This window comes from Mastigoproctus giganteus, chromosome 1 (genome assembly GCF_048544385.1).
Source record: "Mastigoproctus giganteus isolate SK-2022 chromosome 1, ASM4854438v1, whole genome shotgun sequence".
Lineage (NCBI taxonomy): Eukaryota > Metazoa > Arthropoda > Arachnida > Uropygi > Thelyphonidae > Mastigoproctus > Mastigoproctus giganteus.
Genome location: NC_143575.1, coordinates 33259701 through 33277969, shown reverse-complemented (window position 1 = coordinate 33277969; position 18269 = coordinate 33259701). Strand labels below are relative to the sequence as shown.

Below are 18269 nucleotides of genomic sequence, written 5' to 3'. Positions count from 1 at the left end.
ACATGGAGTCTAGTCAAAAAAGGAATAACTGTCAGAAGCTTAATAAAATAATATTTTATATTTTTAATTGAAGTTGTCTCGACCTGTTTTGATCACCCGCCCTGTACATAAAATATGGACTGTATTTCCTTACTCTCTGATCATCCTTCATAGTTAATTGCAAGAAATTTTTTAAATGATAGCCTGAGTTAAGAGAATTATCTTACCATTCAAAAGAGGACAAATTCTAATGAATTAAACTTGTTATTGCTGTTCTTAATGAAAATATTGAAACTTGTAAAATTGGCAGTTCTTATATTTCTGTACTAATGGATCTTTACCTTGAAATTTTCAGGTAACAATTGATGGGGAAGATATTAAAGACTTGAATATAGGCTGGCTAAGGGACCATATTGGAGTAGTAGGTCAAGAGCCTGTTCTGTTTGCTACTACTATAGCAGAAAATATTCGATATGGATATGACACTGTTACACAGGAGGAAATCGAAGCAGCTGCAAAGGCAGCAAATGCACATAAATTTATTATGAAATTACCATTGGTAAGATAATACTTTTAATTTTTAGTGAAATTCACTTTAATTCAGACATTTTGGTATGTGATAATGTGTGATGAGATTAAGAAAAGAATGTAATTTTTGATTGGTAGTTTTGGAATTAATGCTGAAGCAGACCATGAAGCATAGGTATATACTAGGGCTTGCATAAAACCGAGAAATTTCAAAACCGAGTTTAACCGAAGTTTACTCTTAAAACCAGTTTTAAAACCGATTTTCTCAGACTTAGGGAAATAATTAAAAGCTTATAACATAGGTATTTATTTTATCTTGGGTAGATTGTACAAATTGTAATCAAATCTTTTAAACAAAATCTATCACCTGTTATAGTAAAAAAAATAAAAAAATTAAAATTCTCCAAAAAAAGTAACCAGCTTGAGATTATACAAAATTACAAATTGTATTCAAATCCTTTGAATAAAAATTGCCTTCTCGTATAGTAAACAAAAAAAATAATAAGCCCTATAATAATAAATAAATAAAAATAATGTGAAAAAAAAAAAACAGCTTGGGGAAATTACTTTACTATTTATTGCTCAGATTTTTTCTTAAAATGATCCTTTAAAAAACACAGTATATTAAGCATTTTTCCTGATAGACTTGACCTTATTTTTGTGTTAAAGAGACCAGTGATTGAAAACACTCTCTCAGATTGGACACTTGTTGGTTTAATGGTCAGCAGTGCTCTATAAACTTTCTCCAGCTTTTCACTTCTACTGATAGTTGCCTCCAAAATTTTAAATTCTTTGCTGATTTTCAATTCACTCAGATAGTTTGAAGACTCTTCAGTTAATCTCTTTATTACACTATCATACTCTCGCATGAGTATGATAGTGTAATAAACCAACATTGGAACTAGACGAGTCTTTGTTTTCTTCTAAAAGAACAGTTCATTTATTTTCAGTTTCTTCATTCAACACTAAGACTTCTTTGGAATGTTTTGCAAATAATCTCTGATAAATCTCTTCAGCATGCTTTTCAAAACTTGCTTACTTGGAACATCAAAAGTTCTTGAACCTGAATCTTCTTTCCTGAACTTTTTGGGGTTGTGTACATAGCTCACCAAAGCTACAGTTTGGCAATTTCGTACTTGCATTGTAATGCTGCAAAAGGCTTTGGTGAAACTTTAAAGCAAATGGGTTTTCTGCTGTATCAAGCTTAGCAAGAAGAAATTCTATTGAAGACTCTGCTTTAAGTAAGTCTGTATCTTCTGTATCTTCTATAGCCTTCAGAATCATTTCAACTGGTCGCAAAGTTTCACATAGCAATTCAAGGTTTTCCACTCATCGTCAGACACAGCTTCAGTTGACAGTACTGCACATAGAGCATTTGGAATGCAATTTTTCAATTTCAAAAATCTCTCAATCATATAGAATGTGCTATCCCATCTAGTCTTGCAATCTAATATAAGTTTATATTCTTTCCCATTAAATTTGCTTTAATAAAATTTTGTAATATGTCATATTTGGTAGGCGATTTTCGAAAAAGCTTGCAAATTTTTCTGACTTTGTTAATAGTTTGTGCAATATTGGCCATTGGATTGAAGAAATAAATGAGCTCATCGGTAAAGTCAGTTTGATAAAGCATGCCTTGCTGTCTTTCTTCATTTTCTTCATCATCACTACTTTCTTCATTATTTTCATTTTCTTCATTGTCTTTGGGAGACTCAGAGACTGTGGCACCATAATTGATTGCTTTTTCATAAAGTACATCTGTAACTGACAGATGTATACAATGGGCTATACATTGTTGATGATTAGGCGTACTTTGATTGCCAAACTTAATCATCATTGCTGCTCCATCGGTGGTGCAGGCAACAATATCCTCATCCAAGGTCAAACCAAATTCCTTCAAGTGTCCATTCACAATTTGCTTAGTTCTTCTGCTATCAAGTGAACCATTAATCTCAATAAGACCTAACGACCAATTATTGTCTTTTGAATGTACATTTATATTCATATACCTTTTATTTTGTATAGACGTATATTCGTCTAGAGTCAATGAATACCATGCACCCAAAACCAATGAATTTTTGAAATGCTGAATGAGTTCTTCTTTCTTAGTTTTATAATAATTCAGAACCATATTTTTAATTTCATTCAGTGAGGCTGGTGGTAATTTATCGTATTTATTTCTCTGAAGGTGAAGGCTTGATTGTATAAACTCACTCTTGGCAATTGAATTAAAAGAAAATCCATCTAAAGCAGCTAATTTTGAAATCTCTTCTTCCACAGATTTTTTAACGATAAAGTTTGCTAATGTTCTTACCATTTTTACAGGAGGTTCACTGTTATCTTGTTTAATGTCAATCGGATGCTTTTTCTTTAAATGCAACATCAAAGATGTAGATCCTCCAGATGACTTCATTATCTTCTGACATTTCGAACAATGTGCTTCATCTTTGCTTTTTCGAGCAAAATAATTCGATACATTTGATTTCATCTTAGACATATTAAGAGTAATAAATATTAATTAGTAGGAATTTATATCACCTACAATTTTAAATAAAAATATTGAAGATAACAAAGGCACAATACTATGCATCACTCCCGCAAGCAGTGAATGAAGAGTCTAAACGAGGCAAGTTTCAAAATTTTCACGAAAGAAATTTTTATTTTATTTACTTGCAATTTTTTTCCCCCAATTAAATCTATTGTATTTTCAAAATTAATTAAAGGCTAAATTTGGTGAAGCTGCTTTTTGGAGAACATTTGATTGAAAATTTAATAGGAATAAAGAAGCAAAAAACTTTGATGCAATATTCAGCGAATCTGTTTCTAGTGGGTAACCATCAATAAGGCGCATTCCATAACTTGCCTGGAGAACAAGATAGATGGAACAGAGAAATGTTGAGCATTTTCTTTTACGCTATTGCTCCGACTCTCTCGGTCGTAAATGAGTACACCTGAATCGTGCCATGATACAGGTGGGAAGATAAAAGGTACCCCTCCTAGATTTGGGCCACTTGCCCATGAGATTTGTACCTAAACATAAAATAAAATAAAAAAACATGTTTAAAACATAAAGCAGTTGAACGATCCAGACAAATGAACAAACAAAAGAAAATGTGCATAACAAAAAACCGATTTAACCGGTTTGCAAGCCCTAGTATATACTGTATAAATTGTGTATTTTGGTGGTCAGTTTATTGTTTTTATTGGATAAAAAACTTATGTTTTTTATCCAGTAAAGCTATTTATTGAGGGAACTATTCAACTCTGACTTGAAACTCACTAATCATGCCACAGCGTAAAGAAGCCCATAAAAATTGCTCCATAAGGAATTCGAACTTGAGCTTTTTCCACACTGTGCAGAAGGACTGTAATTATAGCTGCTGTCTAGTATTGAAAGATGACTGGAGATTCTCTTCACCTTTTGAGGTTGAGAAATATCCCCTTTCAGGGTTGAAGAAACTTTTGTCCCCCCCCCAGTGTACTTGATTTGAGCAGTTGTGGATGAGGGTTGTATGGCTTGTCTCCCAGACAGTGAGGTTTTTCATCTTACAAAGAATACAAAACTGACTGTGGAATATAATAATTTACAGACATGATATACTGATGCCTCATGCCCTTGGTTTCCTCAGCACAAATTGTAAACAACTTGCCAGTAGATTATTGATGGTTGGAACCTATTAAACATTTAAAAAATAATAAAATTTCTAAAATAATAAAGTTTCATACTAAAATAATAAAGTTGGCAGTGCTAGTAAACTACTTAAACTCTAGGGTTGCTAGTTTTGCTTTTTTTATACTTCAGTGCAAGATGTGCTCTTCAACTTACTGGCCATGTACTGCCACACTTCACCTGATACATCTATACCATTGTAAGACATTATAATTACCCTACAAAGATTGTATTAATTCTGCATAAGATGGAACCACTCCCTCCTCCTCCTTTCATTGTTTGTTATATGTAAGTTAACAAGTTCCTTAAATCGTCCCATAAACATTTAATTAGCAATGCATTTAAACTTGTGAGTTACTTTGTGTAATATTCATATAAAGGAACGACATCAGAAGTTGTCATTGACATATACGAAAGAGAAATATGATGGATGGGGTGAAGTAAAAAGTGAATATACTTGGAAACCTCATTTTTGTTTGTTCATTTATGGAACAATTTTGAGACTATACCTTGCCCATCACAAGTCAAGCACTTGATCATTTACCAAACCTAACATACCCTCCTCCCAATAGGCTTTGCTTTTCGATTCACAGATAAGTCAGATCAGCACTGGCTACCTGATTGTGCCAACACCATATTATGCATGGAAATTAACACAGAGTGTATATTATACGCCTGCACTTTTTTATTATGTGAATAATTATTATTTTCTGTCTATCATAAATTAAATTGTTCTATTTTAAATTTATGTATTTATTGACTGCATCAACTACAGAAAGTTGTCTCCCAAATACACATATTCAGTAATAGAAATTTAAAACAGTATTTATCACTACAATGCATAATAAAAATAAGCATATTTAACAATAATATAAAATAATAAATAAAAATCCATATAATAATAATATTATACAAAATGTAAGATTGAATAATTTAAAACATACATTAGAAAGGTAGGAATCTCACAAGGCTCTGATTAATTGCCTGTTAGTATGTCATTAAATACAATAAGCACCAGATTATAGGGATCATGTTTGCAAATAGAATTTTGATTCTAATAAATGGTGATTCTAATAAGCGAAAATCAACAAATATTATCCACAGGCTATAAAAATAAAGATATAAAGCACAAAATTACAGTTTATTATCAAATTGGATGAATGTTATGTACAGGTTAGCAAAATAAAAATAAATTTATACTTACATATATAGTTAATTAATATACATATTAACTAGCATACATTAGTGCAGCCGACCGGACTAGCCAGGTGGGTAAAGTGCCTGCTTGGCAACCCAAAGGTATAGTGTTTAGGGTCTAACGGCACCAAGGGTTCCCCCATCTTCACATAGTATACATAGTGGTGTGATACAGAACACTGTAGAGGCCAGAGGTTTAAAAGTGTATGGTTATTGTGGTGTGTAATGTTTTGTACCATTGTTCATCTGCTCTTTTAGCCGTTGGGTCTGAAATGAGACCCACCGTTGCCCATGCTATACCTCGTGGAGGCAGACCAGGTACACCAGTATTTTAGAGATTTACTATTTACTCTGGCAGGTCCTGCCACCTAATTTCCTGAGATTTCAGTGGCTAGGACCTAAAAAAAAAAAAAAAAAAAAGTGTTGGGGAGAAACACTAGAAATTGTGTCAGGCCGAAAGAGATATAAGTTATGTGGGGTAGAGTTAAATTTTTTTTTCCTTTTTTTTTTTTTTTTTTTTTTAGTGTGGGGCTTGTGTAGTTTCGACAAGGGTCAAACACTAGTCGCAAGATAGCTAGAGAAGAAAGGGAGACTGAAGATGGAAAGACAGAAATATGGGGTCAATAGTGAAGATAACCCCAAAAGTTGGTGGGGCAGGTCCATGCCTCACCAGGTGAAGACAGGATGGCAGGGGGGAGAGTACAGAGTAACCATCCCCCTGCCAAGGGAAGGGATGGAAAGTGAATCTAGTGAGGGTACCCGGTTCAAATCGCCTAATGACGTTTCGGCAGCAAACTGCACAATGTCTTTGTCGGGTCTTTGTATGCCATTCTGGGACGTGTTGTCCCGTCTGTGTGAGTGGTCAAGTCCAGATAATGACTCCAGTTTATGCCAGTGGTCAGATCCAGTTTAAGTTAACGATTAGTTGTTCATCAGATTGTAGCTGTTAGGTTTTTGTTTGGTTGACACATCTAAGGATTTTTATTCTGGATGATGAGTGATTGGTTTGTAGGAAAATTCCTGCTAAGGTTGTGGGTATGTTCTTCTAGTAAAAAGATCCTGCGCAAACTGCATTAAGTCTTTATAATTGTCCTTGCTCTCCAGGAGATACTGTTCTTGGTTTATTGGTGAGAAACATATTCTGGTTATTTAGAGGCAGCGGAGGTCTTCGTATAGTTGGCAGTGGTGCATGAGGTGCTCCCACATCTCTGTCTGTCCACAGTGACAAAGAGGGGTGTTACTCGAACCAAAACTGGAGAGTTTTGCTCTTATTGCGCTGTGTCCCGTGAGTAGGTAAGATGTCAGCAGTCCCGGTGAAAACCAGTTTGGGCTTTTGGGAAACGCTAGTTGATTATCTGGTATGAATCTTCTGGTGACTTCCCCTTTTGTCGAAGTCGTCCAGTGGGTTTGCCAGGCCAGCCTTAGGTGGGTGAGAAGGCATTTTTTCTTGAGTTTACGATCATTCGCCGGATCAGTTATGTAGTCTAGGCAGGTGATTACTCTGCCTTTGGATAGTTGATAAAGCAACCCACAGTGGACAATTTCCAGGTCCAGGGGGAGAGCGCCCAAGAGGACCTGGAGGGCATGGGTGCTTACAGTACAGCAGGCTCTCGAGATTGTCAGTAGGACTGAACATTGAATGGTCTCAAGCTTCCTTTTGTTTACTGCTGTTACCGCCTTGTGTAACCAGACTCCTGATGCATATGTTATTGCTGGTAAGAAGACTGCCTTATAGAAGAGGGTTAGGGTCCTCTTCTTAAGCCCCCAGTTGCGATGAGTGACTCTAACTATTAGTGCGGAGTATTTTTTGATTTTGCTTCGTAGGTAAGTAAGATGGGGTGTGAATGACAGATTTTTATCCAGCAGAATACCAAGATATTTAAGTTCGGTTGAAAGCTTAATTGTTGTTTCCTGAATCTTTATCTCGGAAGCCTTCTGATATTGAGAGACCCTTTAAGTAGGATGGAGCAGGTTTTTGTTGGGGATATCTTTAAGTGGTTTTGGGTGGCCCAATCTTGTAGGATATTTATAGCACGGTTTGCAGAGATCTCTAGTTGAGCTCTTGAGTCTGCCGCCAGCATCAGGATCAGGTCATCTGCTTAGGCCTGTGACCTCACATTACCAAGGTCGAGGTTTAGAAATCTGTCGAGCACCACGTTCCAGAGAAGTGGCCAAATACTGAACCTTGTGGGCATCCTCTATAGACTGGTTGTGTGACTGAGCAGTACGGAGCACTGACAGTTACTGTTCTGTTTGTGAGATAGGCTTTTATACAATTTTACAAATTAGCTGGTAGTTTTGCTTTCTGGAGTCTGCCGAGGACGCTTGGCCACCAGAGGGAGTCAAATGGCTCCGCAAAATCCACCGAAATGACAAGGAAGTATTTATGGCTGGTAGTGGCAGCTGCTTTGACGATATTCTCTAAGGCGTCCACTGTGGAGCATCCCCTTCTAAAGCCGTATTGGTTTTCAGAGTGAAGGCCAGCCTTGGAGTAATGAATTTCTATTCTATTGCTTAGAAGATGTTCTAGGAGTTTGCTTAGTATGGATAGAAGAGCAATGGGCCGGTATGACTCTAGAAGGTCTTGTGCTTTTGTCGGATTCTTGAGAAGAAGCCTTAATTTTGCAGATCTCCATACTGCTGGAAAATGGCCTGCTTCAAGGTAGTGGTTGAACAGGTTTAAGATCTCATTTGGGATGGTTTCAACAGCCTTCTTTATGATCTTGGGCACCAGTATTTCTTCTCCTGGAGAGTTCTTGTTTTTTATTTTTGCTGCAGCGGTGTCCAGTTTTTCCTTGGTGAAGCGGTCTTCCACTTGGGCCATAGGGTATGTGCTGTTTTCCTCATATAGTAGTATTTGCTGTGGGGTGCTTGGTGGCGTGTGTGGATGGAACATGGCGTCAAGGATGTTATTTATGGCATTAGCATTAGTAGAGGCATATGATGCAAGAAAGAAAGCTTATGCAGCATCAGCCAAAAAAAAAAAAACACTTCCACTTCACCCCTCCATTCGTTTGAAATACCTATCCAGCTGAGCCTTAAATTTATTTAGACTATCAACTTCCACAACAGGGGATGGAAGTCTGTTCCACCAACCAACTACCCGCTGGCTAAAGGCAAATTTCCACACATCTATCCTACATCTGTCTTTCCTCAATTTGAATTTATGCCCTCTCAGGTGATTATTCTGAGCAAGAGGAAGAATCCCATCAGCACTGAACCTGCTCAAACCATTCAAAACTTTATACACCTCTATCAGATCACCTTGCCGGTGCCTAGTCTCCAGACACTGTAATTTGCAAAACTTAAGCCTTTCTTCGTAAGGCTTAAGTTTTGCAAATTGTTCCATTCACTAATCTTATTGCCCTTCTCTGTACTTGTTCCAGCAGCTCTACATCCTTCTTGAAATAAGGCCTCCAGACCTGTATACAGTACTCAAGGTGTGGCCTGACCATTGCCTTATACAAGGGAATAATCACCTCCTTATCCCTGCTAGAAAATTTCATGTATATCATTGACAAGACACTATGGGCTACTCTTGCAGACCATCTGCACTGTTCAGAAAACTTCATATCTGCCTGCACAATTACCCCCAGATCCTTTTCGTTCTCTACCACTGTCAGTGTAGTACCACAGAGTTGATACGTCATGCTGGGGTTGCTGCTTCACCTATGTAGTACTTTACATTTGTCAATGTTAAACTTCATTTGCCACCTCTCAGCCCATCTGCTCAACTTTTCTAGATCCTGTTGCAGCAGCATACTGTCATTAGTGTCCTTAACAACCATGCCAACCTTCATATCGTCTGCAAACTTGGACATTAAGCTTGATATACCATCATCAGTATCATTTATAAATACAAAAACAACAGTGGACCCAATACTGAATCCTGAGGGACTTCACTAATAATATTAGTCCATGGTGAGCAGTGTCCATTGATTACCACTCTGTCTTCTCCCACTCAACCATCCCTTTATCCATAGCAGCAATTTGCCTCCAGTGCCATACTGCTCCAATTTGTTGAGCAGTCTTCCATGTGCAACAGTATCAAAGCCTTTCTAAGATCCAGATATATGATATTAAAGTTATTCCCTGCATCCAGTTCCTTTGTGACCACATTGTAGTATCCAATCAAATTGGTCAGGCAAGACTTTCCCTTAACAAAACCATGCTGTGTCCGAGCTATAACTGAAGTCTTGTCTAGATGATCCTGCAGTGCTTCTTTGACCAGTGCCTCCATTAATTCCTGGAACAGATGTTAAACTCACAGGTCTATAATTACTTGTGTCAGCCTTTGATCCTCCTTTGTGAATTGGGGTCACATTTGCACAACTCCAGTCTATGGGTACCTCCCCCGAGTCCAAAGAAGCTCTCATAATTATGGCTAAGGGTTTGCTTACTTCCTTTGCTGCCTCCTTTACTACAACTGCCTTTCTTGTGTTTATCTTCAACAATTTCTCCTCCACTTTACTCTCAGTTATTACAAGATTATCTAGCTTACTGCCAGAGTTGAATACACCTCTGGCATTCCCCTCGCTGAATAACTCCTCATGTGTGAATGTCGATGCAAAATATTCATTTAGTTTGTTAGCTATCTGAGCAGGATCATCAACAGTTGACCCATCGATATCAATTGGACCAATCTGATTCATCCCCTTCCTTCTAGAGTTTACATAAGTAAAGAACTCTTTGCTGTTTTTCTTCACATCCTTTGCAAAGGATTTCTCGTAATCTGCCTTCGCCTGCCTAACCTCCTTTGTAACTTGGTTACAGATCAACTTGTATCTATCATAGGCTTCTGTGTCACGTGTTAATTTGTATGTATCCCATGCATTTTTATTCTCTGCCATATGTCTCATTAGTTCATCTGACATCCATTTAGGCCTAAACCTTGAACAATATTTCTTAGTTGATTTGGACTGTGTCTTTGTATACTTGCCTTGTGGCATCTTGGTGGCTGGGATGACTTCTCCCCTGGGGAGTTCGTTTGTGATCACTCTGTAGACTATTCCCCAAGGAGCAGAATTTTCAACTGTGGAGACTAGGTGCTCCCAGGAACGCTTGTTCCTTTGTTTAATCAGGGCTATGTATTCATTTCTTGCCGTTCGGTACTGCTGCTTGAGATACTCTACTTCCGCTTCCAGCTATGTCCGCCTTGCACATTGAAAATTGTTTTGTCGGGTGTAAACCTCCCGTCGCAGTTGTTGGAGCTCTGGGCACCACCAACAGCTCCAAGAGAAAGTTTCTTCCTTTTAATAGAGTTAATTGAGCTTTCAGTGACCAGGCTTACAATTGCCTTGTGGTGCTGGTCCGCATCCAGTCCAGTCCAACTGTGCTGAGAGAGTTGGCGGCCATGATCAGTGAATCCTTAAATTGCTGCCAGTTTGCCTTGTCAATTGCAAATCTATGTAGAGTTTGCCTTATCGCAGGTTCGAATCTCGCCTTGGGCTTGGATCAGAGTAAAATGCAAAAACTTCGGGAGGTGCATTATGGCCACAGAAGCCGATGCACCAACAACTAACGGGGGGGGGGAACCACATTAGTGCATAATTTCTGTATATAGCCAACTATATAAGTAGTTATAAATTGGCATCCTTAAGTGTATTTCATATTGTGAATACCTTCACAACGAGTTGCCATGATATTGCACTACCTCGAATAAGTAATGTTTCACCATAGGAGAAAACTATTGTTATTTATTCTCAGTGAATACCATCACCCTTACAGCACCGTTTCGGAGCTTATTGGCTCCTCATCAGTGGGTGGGCAGGTACCCTGGTGTTGCAATGATAACAACCCAGTTGCAAAGTATAACTCCACAATATGAGAGATGCCTGATGGTGTGGGGTAATTTAGATTACAGAGTAGTTTAGGGTTAAAGCCTCTGGTTACAAAAGAAGTTCAACATGATCAGTATCATGACTTAGTTGACCATAATGATTAATTAATCCACATTTTTTGAAACAGTTGTTAATGCAGGTTTGAGAAACTTCATTCCAGACACTCAAATTCACTTTCTTTCTGTTTATTAACTTTTTTTTTTTCAGGTAGTAAAATTTAAAACACAGTAAAAAAACAAAGATAAGCATCGATCAATAACAAAGCATACAGCATATACAAATTGGAACTAACACGACACGTGCAACTTTTTACGGAGTAAAAGGTTGACGAAGTTTAGATATGGGAATGAAGAGCAGATTCTGAAAATTTATTTGTTTTTTATATGATTGAAGATTTCAGTGAAGGGGAAACACATTTCACTATAGTAACATAAAAACACAGAATTCCAGCTATCGGTATTATTGCAAATGCAATAAGATTGAGTTTACTCCCCATTTATAACGGATTGTACAAACAAAAAAGCCCAATAAACTGAAAACTGCAAATTTTTTTATTGTTTTATGATTGTAACCTCTAGAAATGTGATCTCCAGAAATGTGCTTTAGAAAAATATCACACAGGCATTCAAAATTGATTCTTATAACCGAAGATGTGATTCTAATAAACGTTCAAAGTATAGTGCATTTTATTGATTTGAATCGGTTCTTTGATTCTATAAAGCTGCTGATTCTAATAACCAGTGAACACTGTAACTGGCACTTACTGTATATATGACCTGAATAAATTGTCTTTCTTTTGTCATTTATATTTACTTTCTAATCACTAATTTTCTTGTAACCATAATCTGTTACAGTAAGTTTTTCAATGTTCTTAAGTGTCATAACAGACTTCTAATATATCTGCTGTGCATATATACAATGTCCTCCAACATGTATTTGGGACGATAATGAAAAATATATTGTTACAAAAAGAAATTTCTTATATCAAGTATAATCCTTGTATACTTTAATGACATCAGTAACCCTCTGGGCTTAGGCAGGGAAACATTTTGTACAAGATTTTGGTATGGAGACAGGAATCTTGCTTCATTCCTCTCATAAGGCAGTGGCTGCTTCTCTGCTAATCAAATATGAACACCTCTGGGATCTTTTAGAACAACAACTGAGAGCTAGAACAAGATATCCTAATCTTGTTCTATCTCTCAGTTGCTGCGCTAAAAGATCCCAGAGGTGTTCAGTTCGATTTGGATCTGGGTTGCAAGTGACATGTTAACCATATTTTAATCTGCTGTTGCACTGATCATGCTCTGTAACATGGAGAATTATCATGTTGATAGAATTACTGCCCCCTCTCCAAAGAACTGCTAATACAGGCAAGGCAGAATTCATTAGAATTACACAATAGTCTGTTGCATTCATTAGTATTACATATTACACAATAGTCTGTTGCATTCATTAGTATTAGTAGTGGCAGATGATGATGCAAGAAAGCAGTTGTCCAGTAATGGAAGTCAAACTTACCTTTAATAATTTGTCTAATTCTTCCTTAAATTTATTCAAACTACCCACATCCATAACACCAAATGGAAGGTTGTTCCAATAATCAATTACCCTCAGGCTGAAAGCAAATTTCTGCACATTCCTCAGTTTGTGAATTAACCATTGCCTTATACAGTGGAATAATTAACTTTATCTCTGCTGCCAAAATTCCTGTATATGTATGTCATTGACAAGACCCCATGATATGTTCCAAGAGCCTGTATGCACTGCTCAGAGAACTTCACATCTGACTGCATAATTATCCCTTTTTTATTATTATACTACCTTGAGTGTGGTACTACACAATTAGTATGTTATTCTGGATTACTGCTGCCCCCATATGCATTACCTTGCTTTTGTCAATGTTAAACTTCATTTGGCACTTTTCAGCCCATCTGCCTATTTCTGGATTTTGTGCAGTGGCATACTCCGCGTATTGTCATTATACAATCTGCCAGCCTTTATATCATCTGCAAACTTAGATATTAAGTTTGATATGTCTTCATCAATATAAATAATGAATAATGAAAACAACAATGGGCCAGCACTGAACTCTGGAGAACTCCACTAATAACATTAGTCCAAAAGAGCGGTGCCCATTGATAACCACTCTGTCTTCTCCCACTCAACTATCCCTTTATCCATAGTAATAACTTTCCTCATACTGCTCCAATTTGTACAGAAGTCGTTGGTGTGGAACAGCGTTAAAAGCTTTTCTGAAATCGAAGTATATGATATTATTTTTTTGCATCCAGTACTTTTATTACTCCATCATAATATCCAATCATATTGGTTAGACAAGATCATCCCTTAACAAATCCATGCTGTGATTGCTGTATAACTGCATTCCTGTCTAGATGGTTCTTCAATACTTCTATAACCAGTGACTCCATTATTTTTCGTGGAATGGAAATCAAGCTTACAAGTCTGTAATTTCTTGCTTCATCCACTGAGCCCTCTTTGTGAATTGGGAAGGTATTTGCACATCTCCAATCCATAGGGACCTCTTCTGAATCAAAGGATGGATGCATTTATAATTGTGGCTAAAGGTTTGCTTTCCTCTTTTGCTGCTTTTGTTAATATAACTGAATAGATTCCATCTTCCCCAGTTGCCTTAATTACTTTTAGCTCTTTCTCTTCCACTTTATTCTCAGTATTACAAAATCATTTAGTGCCCTGTTAGAATTTGATATATTTCAGGCATACTCATCCCAAAAAATTCTTAACATGTGAATGTAGATGCAAAATATCTATTTAGTTTGCAGCAACCTGAACAGGTTCATCAACAATTATGCCATTCATATATAGTGGATGAGTTACCAATATGACTCATCCCATTCCTTTTGGTGTTAACTTAAGCAGAGAATTTTTTGCATTCTTTGTTAGAGACTTTCATAATCTGCCTTAATTTGCCTAACCCCCTTCGTGACTTGATTGCAGACTAGTAGTTAGTATAGGTTTCTGTATCCCCTAATAATATATTTGCATCCCATATTTTTTTTTCTCTGACACTTCTTATTGGTTCATCTGAAATACATTTAGATCTAAACCTTTAATAGTAAAAAGCCTAGTAGCTTCTTTGAATGTGCCCCATTTAGAATTTTCGGTTCGTAACATCATAATGTTAGTTGTCCCACTGAATACAGTTTAAAATGTATCATATTGAACTTGTTGCTTCTCTAATGTGATGGTATAGAAACATCCAGCAAATCTACAAATGTCTTGCTATTGTGGGAGTGATCAATCTACAAATTCTAGTCAATACCTGGAAAGTTAAAATACTCCATTATAAGACATTGCGATTAACTAGCCCACTCTATTTGTCTGTTTTATCATGTTCCATCATTGACAAGTCTAAACCACACAAAACAAACCCATATCATTACTCTACCACCACCAAACTTCATTGTTCTGCAGCACAATCTGGGTTAAAATCTGGGTCTCTATAGTGTAATTTATTCCACATCATGTTCTGCTGCAGTGCCTGATGCTTCATTTCTCTGCACCAGGATATGGAGTGATAAATATTCCTTGGAGAATGCTTTGCTTAAGAGTAGCTGCACAACCATATTAACCGATTCTATGAAGTTTTTTTTTTTCCCTTTATGATTGTTGATGTCAACTGTCTCTTAAGTCAGATTATTAAGCGAGTGCCTTTGTGATTTCCTGTCGTTTCAACTGTTTTCGGGGGGGGGGGGGGTTAACAGCTATCTGCCTGACTTGAGATGAATGGTTATGCTTCTTTGGGTCTCTCATTAATGTACGATGTTTCCAACGGTTATTTTTCTCTTCTTACTGTCTGTTGAAAGGACATGTCTGCTGTTTGATAACCTACTGTCACATCTCTTGTGAAAGTATCTCAGTCTTTTCTCATCCATCTTGTTCTTTCTACAAATAATGGAATTTATATGCCTTTTATTCCCTACTTTTAACTGCCACTGCCACCTGCCTGTCATAACTGCTGGAATTAACCATTACTTCCATGGGGTGAGGGTCCCACTACATGCTGGATGATAGTTATATAGTCATATAATGAATTTATAACTGATACATTTCATATGATTATAGAAATATGAAACTCTAGTTGGACAGAGAGGTGCACAGCTAAGTGGTGGACAAAAACAAAGGATTGCAATTGCCAGGGCATTAGTACGTAATCCGAAGATATTATTACTCGATGAAGCCACATCAGCTTTAGATACAGAAAGTGAATCAATTGTGCAAGCTGCATTGGATCAGGTTTGTTGATTTTCATTTCACTCTTTATCTGTTGATTATTTAATGAGTTTGTATTACAAAGCATAGAAAGTTTCTTTAATAATATATATAAATTGAATCAAAAGTTGAAGTTAAATGCTAAAACTGTGGTTTTCATTATCATGTTTTCACTCTTAAGGTTTTTTTTTTTTTTTTTTAACAGAAATACAACTTTATAAGATGTCAACAACAGGTGTAATTTCCTAATTTTCTAAATAATTTCAAAAATTATAAATGTTTCTAAGAATTATCTATGCTAAAAAGATATTCTGCCAGGAAAGCAGACATAAGAAGACAGCTACACTATCCATAAAAATGCATAAGTAATAAATGTCAGTGCCAGCGGTAATGACTACATTTGTGTTATGTAGCATCCCATTCCAATTTTGTTGCAACGGGACGGTTATTACCCATGACTAATAACTAGTTATTATATTATATATGATGAATCATCATATATATAATATTACAAAATAGTCACATATTCAGTCTTTAAGAACTTGTTTGCTTCTGTAATTTCAGATTGGTACTGTATTATTCATTTAACAAAATGGTCATAAGTAGGTGTGAATTTGGAAATGATGGCCATTTCTTTTGACTGTAATATCATATCCTCTTAGAGATCAGTATCAAGAGTTGGTGAGATCTTATTTATAGTCTAGAAAAGTCTGAATCTCATAAAGTTGGTGCGTATGGCTCCAATAAATTTGAGGTGGCTGTAGTTAAACTGGCAGTTTGCTTAGCAACATTATTTGTTATAGCAGTCTTCTTTCCCCCTCCTGCAACACAACAAACAAGTGCTGAATTTAACCAGTGACTCATTGCCTCTGTTACACTCCCAGATGAAATCTTTTTAGTCTGTGAGTTTGACATGCTATTGACTGAAGCCAAATCATGCTGGAACATTTTTTTACAATATTTACAACAGTATAATCTGTAACTAATGCTTTCCCTTTCCTTGAAAGATAAAGACAAATGCAAGCTATTGTTAGTTGCCATAAGAAGCAATAAAACAGTAGTAACAATTGTTTCTGAAAGGCAAAAAGATCGTATTTCCTTTCTTCAATGTATATTGCACCTACTAGCAGACATTCAAGGAAATCCATCTATTGGAAGTCACGCTGGAAATGGGAAAAACTGGTGTAAAACTGCAATGTGCATTTGATAAAAACAAAAAAAAAAAAAAAAAAAGTTTGCTCTATTGTAATTATTTTTAGGGAACAATATCTGAACAGCAGTTTCCTGGATTTGATCTTCTAATGAAATAGGTGCCTCCGTAGCCAGGTGAGCAGGAGCAACAGTGCGTAGCACATGCTTCTTGATTAGACTGGGGTTTGAACCCGTGACCACCAAATACGGAGGATGCAGAAAGTTCAGGGAATGACCACCACATATCCCCGGAGCAATATGGCCTTAGTTGCTAATGTTCCTAAAAACGAAAAAACAAAATCTAACGAAATTTCAAGAAAATATTTCTATTTATAACTGCATTATACACTTCGAAAACTTGTGCGCAAAGAAGAGGAAAAAAAAAAAAAAATCATCCGCTATGAATAACGAATTGTGTTTTGAAATGTGTATTGTTCACAAAACTGCAATATTTTCAAATAATACAAAGATAATGGATTATGGCTAATGGGCTGCTCAAAAAGTATTGTAAAAAAATATTTAAATGATTTCCTTGGTATGCTTTGATGCTATCACAAAGGGAGAAATTCTGTTTTAGTACAGAAGCTGAATAAATTCACCCTCCATGGTCATATGCTGTTCTGAGCTGCAATAAAAAGATATACCTACTGAAAAATTGATTTACTCCCTATCTCTTCTTTTGTTTTACTGTGGTTTTTGGCAGATGTGCAATTTCACACAATCAAGCTTGTGACTGCTAAATGCGGTGCAGTTTCTTGTATTCTCTCTCTCTCTCTCTCTCTCTCTCTCTATCTCTATCTTGGGATCTCCTCTGACCATGTGGTCATCCTGGAGTATAAACAGAAATTTTTTTGTTTTTTGGAATGTTGCCCACCAATGGCACCAATTATCAACTCTTTTACTGTCCTTCTAATTTACATTGTGTTCAGATAATTTGCTTTGAGAGAATTCGAAAGTGCTACATCAGTTAGGAGCAAAAACCGTTTCCCCCAACATAACAAATTACTTTAGGTACTATAAAGGACTACTACTGATGATTTTACTGGAAGGAAGTATCCACAATAAAACATCTGTACAAGGCGAAAACATATGGTTACTTGAACTTGAAAGAAAGTAACCGTAGTCATTTGAGTTCAAGGACAAGAAGCTATACAGCAATGTTTGAAATTTATAATGCAATTCACTCCCTAATATTTGCAGAGAGTTTATTGCAAAATATTGTTCCCTAAAACAATTACAGTAAAGCAAAGTGGTTTTTTTATCAAATGCACACCGGACCAAAATCGGACTTATTAGAACTTCGACATCCTTTGTGAAACTAAATGCAATGAAGAAGTAGACTTATTCGAACTTCGGCATCTGTGATGAAAGTTACAGCTTTGAACCTTTGACAATCTCATGGCCTTCTCTCCACCAAAAGAGTTTTTTGTTTTATTTCTGTCTCTCTTTCCCTAGGGTCAGACTCTGTTGAAACATGTTGCTGTTTTCTACAGCAACATGTTCAAGAGGCAACCAGAGGAGGTAATACTCTTGATCTGATTATCAGCAGAAATTATTCATGCATTAAGAATTTGCAGATAAAGGAACCACTGGGTGACAGTGATCACAAT

The 18269-nt window shown here is 36.5% G+C and overlaps 1 protein-coding gene across 4 annotated transcripts in view; it reads left to right on the top strand.

Moving 5' to 3' along the window:
* LOC150090693 (ATP-dependent translocase ABCB1-like) overlaps positions 1 to 18269 on the top strand; it is a 390895-nt gene that overhangs the window by 239210 nt on the left and 133416 nt on the right. For all 4 annotated transcript variants that reach the window (XM_090372299.1, XM_090372310.1, XM_090372292.1 and 1 more), the window contains 2 exons: positions 335 to 538; positions 15322 to 15492. In XM_090372299.1, coding sequence (XP_090228425.1) covers positions 335 to 538; positions 15322 to 15492 — 375 coding nt within the window. The remainder of the gene's footprint in view (positions 1 to 334; positions 539 to 15321; positions 15493 to 18269) is intronic.